Source organism: Mytilus edulis, chromosome 9, assembly GCF_963676685.1.
Source record: "Mytilus edulis chromosome 9, xbMytEdul2.2, whole genome shotgun sequence".
Lineage (NCBI taxonomy): Eukaryota > Metazoa > Mollusca > Bivalvia > Mytilida > Mytilidae > Mytilus > Mytilus edulis.
The window spans coordinates 87,194,387-87,206,992 of record NC_092352.1 but is presented as its reverse complement, the minus strand read 5'-3'; the positions used below and the strand labels follow the sequence as shown (position 1 = coordinate 87,206,992).

The window sequence follows — 12,606 nt, the reverse complement described above, 5'->3', positions numbered from 1 at the left end:
GCGGGACGTAGAAGCAGGGGTTTCACAGCCTGTGGTCAAAATCCATTGTTATTCGTAACAATAGATCTATTCAATTTACACGTGTTTCAAAAATATAAACTATAAAGTATAACAATAGAACTGGGTGTAAATAGAAGTTAAACCACAGTCTAAGACACAGTAAAAATGACATACGTAAATTCAGACACATACATATCATATAGATCAACCAATTCGTGAAGTGTCCATAAAGGTTTTTAATATTTCCTCCTCATAACTCAGTTGAACAGTTTCTGTAGAGGAAGCACTTTCCTTTATATAAAGTTCGTATAGTGTCTACATGCACGAGCCAAACATAAATGTACGTAAGTTGTATATTAATGCTTTAATATGAAACCATATTAATTTTTTAAACCATTATTGTTTTGTTTTAACAGTTGTTATTCAACTGTGAGCCATGATTCACAATAAACTACAAAGCTCTTACCGCTTGCAACATCTGTCAGTGTTCCCATGGACTCATCAGCAAATTTAGATGACATACTGGAAGCAGTCTTGGCTATGGCACCACTACCTTTTGACTAATGAAACAAGAAGTCTCTGTTACTAAGTATTACAAAATTATTCAAATTGAATAATGTTACAGTGCACTTTAAATGATAAACTATATATTCTTCCTCTGATCATGTGTACACATTTTTACTATTTTAATATTTTGTAACACTTGTATAATTTGATACTACTAATATAAAGTAAGATATAACATGTATAAAACATATCTCCATTATCTGGCAATTTATTGTAATTTTCCTAAACATTGCATGATCGTTGTTAAATTTTTCCTGGCCCTTTTTGGTTTTTTTATTTTATGTAAATACATTATATTTTCAATCAATAAATTGAATAAATGAGAAATCATTTATTATCAAATATACAGGTAAACTTACCCTTGTTTTCATACTAATATCACCTTCTGTAAGTCCGTTGACAGCCGAGGCTGCCATTTTTGCCTGACCCAGATTCTGAACTTTGTCTGATACAGCCTCAACATAATTTACTAATGCTTCTTTCATCTTATAAAGTAGAAGATACAAGTGTTAAGTGAATATGAAATATGCCGATTGTTACTTTTTTTAAAGGTGTGTTGCTCAGTCATATGTTTTCTATGTTGTGTTTTGTGTATTATTGTTTGTATTTTCGTCATGTCACTTTTTACCATTTTCAGATTTCTTTTCAACTTATGGGAGGTTGATATCCTTTAGTATCTTTCGTCTCTCTTTTATTTGTGCGTGGCTTTTTTACGAAGGTTTCCATAGATTTGAAATACGATAAACTATAAATACAAATCTTATTTAATCAACTCAATAATTTCAGTTTAGAAATTACTGCGCGCATTTGTTCTGTTGCGTTTTTATTTATTTACCCACATTTTACTGCACTCGATGCGATCTGAAATGCATGTGAAACACCCCCATAATAGTAGTAATTGTGTTCTAATATTGAATTCATTAAAACTAAATGTCACTTACCTCAGTCATTTCTTCTTGGGCAGCCGTACTATTGTCCTAGAAAAGTAAACATTGGTTACTGGCTTCATTTGCTTAGGAACGACATCGTAAAAGAAGAAATATGGAAAAATAAGAACGTGTCCATAGTACACGGATGCCCCACTCGCACTATCATTTTCTATGTTCAGTGGACCGTGAAATTGGGGTCAAAACTTTATTTTAGAATTAAAATTAGAAAGATCATATCATAGGGAACAGGTGAACTAAGTTTAAAGTTGATGTAACTTTAGCTTCATCAAAAACTACCTTGACCAAAAACTTTAACCTGAACTTCGCACTATCATTTTCTATGTTCAGTGGACCATGAAATTGGGGTCAAAACTATAATTTGACATTACAATTAAAAAGATCATACCATGGGGAACATGTGTACTTAGTTTCAAGTTGATTGTACTTAAACTTCTTCAAAAACTACCTTGACCAAAAACTTTAACCTGACGCGAATGGACGCACGGACAGACGAACGAACGCAAGCACAGACCAGAAAACATAATGCCCTCACTATCGTAGGTGGGGCATAACAAATATTTTTTGTTTAAAACAAGAAGACATATTGACAAAAGCAAAACTCCTACGGTCGTATATTTGTATATTGTCTTTAAGATATATTCAAGTTGGTTAAAGATATTATTCGACAGGGTGTTTAACAACAACAAAAAATGTAAAAATCTATATTATTTCTTTGTAAAGCGACTTATTAATTAATGACTAATTACAAACTTACATCTCCACCAATACCAGAAGACAAAATGTTCACCGCAGCAAGTACTCCAGCTACATCTTTCTTTGCCAGTAGAGCATCAAGCTCACTGAAAGCATCTGTAGAATTTGAAACACGCAGTTCGATTGTTTTCATAGTTTTACTGGTTCTTCCACTTTTAGTTACAAATAGCACAAATGTTTTAAATGGCGTGTCGGAGTTAAACATACGTGAAGGCATATTAAACATTCCACCAGAAAGGGATATATCTAGAGTGGCGTTTATTGTGTTTGCTGGATCTAGACACTCTGCATAATCATAAAACCGGGCTGGGTTCCTTGTTTTGCCTCCAAACAATGTATCTTCAATGACAAATAGAGATTTTCGTCTCATCATTTCCAGTTCGTCATTATCTATAGTGGAATAAGCACTCTCTGGCATACAGAACAGGTCATACTCAAGACCTTTCCGGTAATTGGTCAATAAATCTGGATCACGTGACAGCCTAAAATCTACAGTCGTGCTACCAAACGTTAGAAACCACATATCATCATCGCCTGCAATGTAAGCAACTGGTTGTGACGGAATAACGACAAGATTTATCGTCTTGACAGTTGCTGCTCGAGGGAAACCCTTTGGAGATACTGTAACGGTGATACGGTAGTGTCCAAACTCTAGAGACACTGCTGGAATCTGCCGCGTACTGTTTCTGGATTCTGTGTCACACATCTTGTCAAAGGTCTTGTAATAACCATTGAGTAACCTCGTCATCTTCCAGGAGTAAGTGAACTGGTTGCTGCATGAAGACATAGCATTGACAAAAATGTCTATTTGTTCAGATCGCACGCGTTCATATGGTTGACTGATATCAATGTTATCAAACGATACTGTTGGTGGATCACAATTCTCAATATCTGTATCATCTACTACTATTGTTGGGCATAACGTTTTAACATCGTGTGCGAATTCATTATGAATAGTTACTGTTATCCTGTAACTTCCTGTTTGACGATACATGTGTTTTACGGATATGGTTTCAAATGATAATCTATTCGCATACGACATTGGTATCACTCCGTTTGATCGAGGGTCTATACTGGGCTCAACTGTCACCATAAGAATGTTATCAGTAGTGGTCATGCTATTATCCGGAACCGTCGTGTCGTTGTTCCCAAGATTGATGAAGATATGGCTGAACACTTGACCTCTTTCTAATTCGATATCAGTGAAGGTAAAAGGAAACCCGTCACCAAAGTCAACAACATATGTTCTATCCGAACCGGATGTACTTGTTAAAGTTACTTCTGCGTATTCTGATGTACTAGCACGTGCATCTGTGTCTGTTTGAAGGTCGTTGTAAGTCATATTTTGTCCTACTTGTACTTTGGTGCAGCCAGTCACATTACTGATTTCATTAATAGCAGTGACACATATTTGATATATACCCCATTCAGCATACACATAGTTGTTCGTATATGTTGAAAACATTTTTGTTGAGCTGAAATAATTATAATCTCGGACATTACCGTCACCATGGTCAATTCTAAACCTAGCCTTTTGTGGGCCATCCATGTCCATATTCAAACTGATGTTCAAAACAACAGGCTCTGTTCTGTCAATTATATTTTCTGTGTCTATTTGCAAAGATACGATAGGAACCTCAACAGAAATAAGTTTAGACATGGTTGTCTCGCTAATGTCGTTTGAGGTGCTAACAACAACATCGTAGTATCCTATACTTGTGTAGCTGATGATGAACTCGACTGCCACCGTCATATTAGATTCATAGACGTAGAACATGTCATCCAATGACAAACCAAAGGTACAGTTAACGAAAGTATGGTATCCCGACGGTATCAGAACGGTGATGTGTGTTGTAAGAGTCCAAGCGTCGGACTTTGTGTTTATTTCTATCTCTGCTTCAGTGAGCTTGGTTTGTATATAAAATATTCTTTTCTGAATTGACTCTGTCCCGACTTCAAATGAAACTAGATTTTCAAACGGGCGATGAAGTGGAAGTGTCAAATCTCCATCTTCACTGTAGAACGATAATGCTTCCATTTCGTTTTGTATAATTTCTAGATTTTGATTGTAGTTAAATTCCGGTGAGTACTGTGTGGTAAAATTGTGCCCAACGTCGAAGTAATTGAACAAAAGATCAAATCTCTTTGCCAGGAATATATCACTGGTTGATATTTGCCCATATACATTGACACAAGTAGCGGAAACGTTGTAAAGTCCGAGCTGAGGAAACGTGTGTTCAATATTCTGGCGGGAAAGGAAGGTTTTTGATGAACTAACCTTTTGCAGAGGTGATACATCACCAAAATTAACCGAACAATCGGTAGAAAAGTTACTAGCAAAGGAAATTTCGAATTTCGCCTTTCGATTGTCGGTTTGGTGATAGCTTGATATGTGAACCATCTGTGGAGGAACTCCTTCGTCAACATCTTCGATTAGGAAATATGTAGCTCCAGAGACAGATATAGACCCTAAGCTGGCAGTTACAGTTATGGTATAGTTGCCTTCTTTATACCAATAGTGGTAAACACTCCGTTCATATGTGGTGATTTTAACTCCGTCACCCATGTCTATAGTAAAAGCAACAAATTCTTGTAGATTAGACGTCATTTTTATCATGACGGTTTCTAACGGTTTGACGTATATTCTGTCAGTCAAACGATTAACTACCACGTTGATAGAATACGGATTATTGTTGGTCATTCCTGATGCAAAGTACACTTCCCACTGTTCACCATCACAGACGTTGTTACCAATCACACTGTATGAGATATCAATCTCGGCACAAGAACAGGAACTACCTTTCACAAGACATAATCCTGGTTTATCGAGTCGGGTACAAATCTGTCGACATTGTTTGATAATACCGTTAGTATCAGTGCCGTTTAATTCCGTTCGTTGTATATCATCGTGGTTAGGATAACAACCTAGAGGACTGATGTTCTGGTCTGTAATATAAAAAAAAATGAAAATAAACTTTTTTTTTAAATTTTAGGCTTTCAAAGCGATTTTCTGGATTTACCTTCTTCATGAACGCTCAAAATCTGACATTTGAAAGCTAAGGATGTGTAAGAACCGGAACAGGCGAAGACCTGTATGACCATAAAGGATAACAGTTTATACAGCAGTATCTTATTGGTCAATCCAAGAGTGACATTATATTCTAACGCATTGATCATTGGGTAACATTTTGTTACCCTCTTCGGCAGAGCAATCAGTTATCAATTATTATAATCAGTTAAGTATAATAATTTTAAAGACAATATTTAAAACAAGACAATTTCAATTTAAAATTGATAATTTAAAACACAATGATAATTCAAGATTCAGTAAACAAAGGTGAGTGGGTGATGGATCATATCGTTCTCCAACGGTAAACCGTTGTCAACCTCGGATGAGCCTTGGTTAACTGCGGTTTAAATCTGTTCTGTCACCAATCAGCTCAGTGGTATTCACAGGCATACGTAAAAAGTTATCAAAGGTACCAGGGTTATAATTTAGTACGCCGATGCGCGTTTCGTCTACATAAGACTCATCAGTGACGCTCATATCAAAATATTTATAAAGCCAAACTAGTACAAAGTTGAAGAGCATTGAGGATCCAAAATTCCAAAACGTTGTGCCAAATACGGCTAAGGTAATCTATGTAAACACATTTCTATGGGAAATTTGTTTTTAATAACTTTCATTTAAGAATTGAATACTTCTTTTCGTAAATTCATTGGGGTGTAAATAAATAAAGACAACAGTAGTTTCTCGCTGTTCAAAATTCATAAATCGATTGAGAAAAAAACAAATCCGGAATACAAAGCTGTATGCAAATTACAATTATATTAACTTCCTTAGGAAAGCAGGTATATTCAAAACCCGAAGATTGGTTGGCTGTTTGTGTAATGTATCTTGTCCTTTTAACCCCTAGACGTTTAGTAATGTGTTTATAAATCGGGTAAATACATAAACCGTTAAATAATTTCACTTACCTAAATTGTTCTGAATTACTTTATCATGGAATTCTATCGACTGAATCTCAAACAAATTGTCGCCTGTCACTGGTTCAGCATGTCCATTAAGACCAATCGTAAATGTACTGAACGTGTCAAAACTGTCCAAATTATTGTTTTCTTCTTCAAAGTACTCATCTTTATGTTCTTGTTCATCAATATAAACGTTTAGCCCAGACGATTCATTCCACGTGATCATAACATGAATAAAATAATCTGGAATGAGTCTAAAATTTACCCGCCATTTCTTGTTGTCCCTAGTAACACCGACCTCGTATTGGTCTCCAAGTATTTGATAAAGGTAGAAACCTTCTGAGAAGAACGATTTACCGCCATTTGATAGGATGACAAGTTCAGATGTATCAACATTTCTTGGATTCATCTTTAGCCAAACGTCCAATGAAAATCCATTGTCGCATTTTTTAATGTTTCCAAGACACCAATGAGGAAAGTCTCCAACAATTGCATGCGAGCCTGACTGTTCTATATTTTCAGGAATATTTAGATCATCGTGTTCGTTGTATTTAAATCTAAAAGACAGGACATTTAACGACAGTCCTAAAATGGTGAAGAAAAAAGTTCTTTTTATTATTTTTGTATGATGATGTAAATTGTTTATAAATAAATACTATAAGTGTGTGCTCTGAAATTATTCATGAATATGTTTGATATTTGACAAGAAAAGATTCAAAAAGAAGTCAAGTACTATAAAAAGAGGCACATGAAAATGAAACATTATTGTTGAAAGCAAAATACAGGAATAAAGCACTGTTCTTTGAATATACTGATAATTGCACTAGAAATTCGTAAGATCTTTTGTCTCACGTTCACCCCTCGGATCATATATATAGACGAATTATGAACCTACCTGATATTCGAGGTATATTCTCCTTTTTAAATATTTTCTAATGTTTTGATGACTTTAAGATAATAACAGTTACTTTACTCAGAAACCGTTATGGTAATTGGCAACCAACAAGTACCATTAGACTACTGATTCCCGGTTTTTGAAATGAACAGTTCCAACATTTAACTACGGACATTGTAATTTTAAGATTTGCCGTAACAAATATTTGGAAATTATTTCAAATTAAGGAATATATCTCCGATTCCTTGCTTGGCTTTTGGCTATACTTTTTGACCTTTTGGGTTTATAGAGCCAATCCTTCTTACTAACAAAGTTTTACATTCAGTGGGATTAAATTTCAACAGTTGCATTTTCACATGGGAGACTATATAAAAGAACAAAATAGAAGATTTTTCGTTCCCGATTGTCAATTTTTCCTTTTTGGATGGTGATGTTCCTTTACCTCTTTTTATGGTGTGTATATTCTGGCATATTCTGACATCAATACTTCATATGCTTATTTGTTATATTAAGATGATGTAGATAATTTGCGATATTTAAACACTGCACTTTTTACTAATATTAGTTCGATCGGGTAAGTTTGAACCTTAAAATAAAATGTCGATGTCTCGTAGTAGGTAAATTAAATCTGTCCTGACCTATAGAGATATATGAAAATGTGGTAGTGCCAATGTAACTATGTATAAAAGTAAACAATTATAGGTCAAAGTACGGCATTCAACACGGAGCGTTTGCTCACACCGAACAGCAAGATATAAATGGCCTTAAAAATTACAAGTGTAAAACCATTCAAATGGGAAAACCAACGGTCTAATCTATATAAAAACGAAAAACGAGAAACACTGATGAACCTCATAAACAGATGACAATCACTGAACATTAGATTCCTAACTTAGGACAGGTGCAAACAATTGCAGCGGGATTAAACGTTTAATGGTACCAAACCTTCTCCCTTTTTGAAACAATAGCATAACATCACAACATTTAGTAGGAAATACTAGATAACTTTCAAATACCGGTATTTAAAAACAAAGATTTAGTTATTGTTTGAACATAATTAATTTATCTTTCCTTCATTTTGGTTATGCCACGTCAAGAAAAATATCAATATAACGGCTTCTGGGGTTTCGTCATTGATACTGTAACTCAACTCCACTAAAAGTCAATAGGCATCTAGAGGTCAGCATACGACATACATCAACAAACATGTGTCTAAACAATGTATGGGTCATTCTAAATAAAATGTCGAATTTTGAAATTGAAAAATGTATTAAAAGTTACTTATTCAAACAACCCTCTACATAAGCAAATCAAAACAAACAGTACTTTAAGAACAACGCATTAAAAGATGCAATCTTAATGATGTCATACAAGAATATCTTGAAACATTTCTTGTCATACAAGAGTATCATGAACACATGATCGGTGGTACAATATTTTGTCTCTCCTGTTACCATTTTCAAAAGAAATTTTGGGTTATTAAGAAAAGGTTTTGATAAAATGTTAAGGTTGTTTTACGTAGCCAATTAGGTGGTTTTCAAGAGAATAAACTTCTAAATATATTCATTCTGTAAAATAATTGATTATTTGCAATTTTCCAGGTTGTACTGAAAAATGCCTCTAAAAATTGGTTTTCAAAGGTTGTAAAAAATACCACCAGTAATGCTAAGATAGCAATTTATATTGTTCGGCATTTTTTCACTCTTTCAAATAAACCCAACATCAAGTAAAATTAATCCCTCATAAGTTAGTTTACTTTTATCTTTATTTCATTGGTAACAGGAACGTACGTTTATGATATATAACTATATAAAAGTCTATCCTGATACCTTTTTGTCTATCCTGTTACAGGTATCAGTATTGCACCTGCAAATGCTTAATTTGGGAAGATAAAGACGTTATAACCTTAAGATGAGTTCAAACAACGAAATATTTCATTCGTTTTGCACCTATATGTTATTAGTTAAAAAAATAACGACCTTTTTGTCTACAATTGTCTATCCTGTTACTGTAACCATAGCAACCATAGTAACAGGATAGACATAACTGGAAACGACAATTTTTGTCGTTTTTGATTGCTGTTGTGAAATAACTTCTCCCTTTGGTGAAGTGATTATGGTTTTCTATTGTGAATTTGGTTTCCAACACGTTATTGCACTTTTTACAAGCATACTGTTGGTGTAATTAATTAAAATTGTTGGTAAAAGCATAGACATTAAAAAAAGTACCCTCTATTTTTTTTTAATAAATGTCTTGAAATTTCTTTTCTCTTTACTGTCGTTCAAGAAACGTGGCGTTTTAAATGTAGCGATTACTTTGTACTTTTGAAATCAACACGGACTGATTCAATATTCATAGGGAGAACAATTTAACGGCTGATTTAAGTAGAGGTAACATGATGGACATGAACCTCCCGTACGCTGATTGAATTTAGTTTGTAGATAATATATTTCATACAATGATAAAGAAGCTACGATTTTTCGTTAGAGTAATAATTAACGTTCTTAAAAAGTCCCATTTGCAGATATCAAGGCGGTCAGAAAATCAAAGTGTTTTTCTGACACTGTACGCACACAAATACCCCCCAAATTGGACTAAAATACAGTTTAAGCTTATCAAAATAGATGTAAGATGTCTTTATTATAATATTAATGTTCTTAATCATAAATCCGACAAGCTTTTATCTAAACCATTACAACTGAAATGTCCATTAGAAATAAATAACTTAGCATGGGTGTACTGACAAATTCGACATTTTTTTTAAATGACCCATATAAAGCTTCAACTATCCCCGAAAATTATGAATCTATTTATACTAAAGTAAAAGACTTGAGGAGAAAAATTTCTCTAAATCACAGAAACCATGAGACGACGAAGATAGGGTTTTATATGGATGTGATAATCTCGATCAGTGGAATAACAAACTTCAACTATCTCCGAAAATTTATCTATTTATACTAAAATAAAAGACTTGTAAAGACAAATTTCTCTACATCATGCACAAAAAGAAACCATAAGATAGGGTTTCATATGGATGTGATTATATGGCGTTATATATAAAATAGTCTTTTTTAATCTCGATCAGTGGAATAACAAAACGTGCAAATAAACGTCAGTACAGACAAAATTTTGAAAAAGCGATAAAAACAAAACATACGCATGAGTACAAACACAACAATAACAAACAATATGGTACACCGCAATCTCCAAGTTCTAATCGATGCAAATCATGAAATATAGATGAAACGATGGTTTTACGAAGCATAGTTTGTGGCTATGAGGAAACCGACTTATGTGCTAAATAGACGTTGTATATAAACTCATATGTTCCTATACTGTAATATCGGCGGCTGTACTTCGGAGAATGTAGTGATATTTCGTACAAGACCAGCATGAAAAGTGCTTTGCCTGGACAAAATTTTGTGCAATGTCCAGAATAAATCATTATAATGCAGATTTTTTTTCCTCACTTAAAATGGTATCATTTTTAAGAAGTAAATCATTCTTTTTTCTAACGGATAGACTGCAAAGTTTCTACAACGATTGATAAACATTAAAAATTCACGAAGCGAGTTTTCTTCTTACGCATAAAACGAATGTAAAGGAGTAGGTCCGGTGAGACCCCTTTTTGGCCCCAAAATATAACAGTTTTACAAAATTGTTAAAGTTATTTATTGGACAGTTAAATGCGTCTGCCACATAAATATGGGCTGTTTTTGACTATGCAATCCAAATATATCGGGTTGTAGCGCCATTAAGTCATGCTAAATTACTGAAATCTTTAAAATTCTAGCATTTTAGTTAGATTTTAGACGGTTTCCGTGTAAAACGAAAGTGGCCGCATTCGTGTTCATCCTTAATATTGAAATGTAAGTTGTATTTTATGATAATACATAACATATATAAAGGTTGTGGATGAACACGGATGCGGCCACTTTCATTTTTGACAAAAACCATCTGTAAAGTGACATTTTTCAGCATATTTGGTAGATTTTTCATATTTGAGCTGGAATCGGATCGTTTTTAATGACTAAATCAGTTAAAATCTTTCACATAAACAAATTGAATCAAGTGAAATAGACACTTAAGTGTTTAAAAAGTGGTCAAAATCTTTCGTCAGATGAAACTGAAATTTGAGGCCAAAATGAGTCCTTACCGGACCTTGAAGTTCTCCTTTATCATAAATCTGTGTCATGGCAGAAAAATGTATTGAAGTAGATATAAATCAGTTTAAAAAAGGATGTGTAACACTGTTTGTCGATGATTTCGGTTTTGTAATGTCAATTTATATCTTAATTATACTTTTATACGTATTCAAAAATTTCATAGTTGGCGTAGCCGAAAACACCGATAAACCAACTTTGTATATATATTAAGACATATTTCATAGAAACCAAATCGAGACATTTGTTACCAAATTTAAACATTTCTCTCCATTTCCCGGGTTTTTTTTTTAACATTAATATCGTCAAATCACTACACTAATACATACATGAAAATCAAAAAATATTATATTGACTTACCAAGCAAGATGATGATCGTAAAACATTGTTTCATCTTCTTATTCCTTATAACAAAAATCACAAAATAAAATGCATCCTGACCCTCAATAACCCGAAACAAAAACTGTATGTATTTCTCGGTATCTTTTTGTTAACCATTAATTAATTATTAAGCATATTAAGGTGAACTAAAAACAAAATTTAATTAAGGCCTCACACACCTGTTGATCTCAAGGGCCTTCTAAAATTCACCTTTATATGTATTGGTGTTTGATATGACCTTTCTTACGTAGGACTGGTAATTAATTATTTATGCATAATTGACTGAGAACAAGTGTATATAGCATCTGAGGGGGGCAACATTCTTCATTAATTTATATCTTGATTAGTACCTATAGAAACGTCAATTGGTAATTATTGATTCTTTATTTACGTAAAAAAACAAGTTTTGATAAGACGATTATAAGCATCTTTTAGTTCGTGATACTGCGCAGTTTTCTGTGGGTATTTTTTCTCTGTTGATTGTGTTTTTCTTTAATTATGTGTTATGTCATCAAGAATCGATTCTCAGCTACTTGTATGCATAGAGACAGAAAGCAGACAGCAATTAAACACAACACACAAACAAATAATAACCACATCAAGACATAAAGACATCTTAATGTATGTATACGCCGCTCTGTATATATATATATATATATATAAAAATATTTAAAAAATGGGATCAGAAAAACGTTTGCCATTGTTTCTTACGTTGGTTTACAATCATCTTCATCTGTTCCAACTCCTTCAGCCAATCTTAAGCTTTAGCTTATTTTGGCTTTTCTTTTTTATTGTTTATTCGCATTTATGCATCCTCTGCTTTCAAATGTATTTATTTTTAAAAGCAACACAATGTTACATTAAAAATCCCCTTTTTGAAATTTGATTTGTTTTTATATAGATATAAAACTCCCTGTATAAATAT

At 33.4% G+C, this 12,606-nt stretch overlaps 1 protein-coding gene across 1 annotated transcript in view; it reads right to left on the bottom strand.

Moving 5' to 3' along the window:
- LOC139490242 (uncharacterized) overlaps window positions 1-6,651 on the bottom strand; it is a 29,290-nt gene extending 22,639 nt beyond the window's left edge. Inside the window, exons 1-5 of the mRNA XM_071277093.1 lie at window positions 6,249-6,651; window positions 2,272-5,216; window positions 1,509-1,544; window positions 927-1,052; window positions 467-560 (exon numbers count right to left, since the gene is read on the bottom strand). Coding sequence (XP_071133194.1) covers window positions 467-560; window positions 927-1,052; window positions 1,509-1,544; window positions 2,272-5,216; window positions 6,249-6,651 — 3,604 coding nt within the window. The remainder of the gene's footprint in view (window positions 1-466; window positions 561-926; window positions 1,053-1,508; window positions 1,545-2,271; window positions 5,217-6,248) is intronic.
- Between the last annotated feature and the right edge of the window lie 5,955 nt (window positions 6,652-12,606).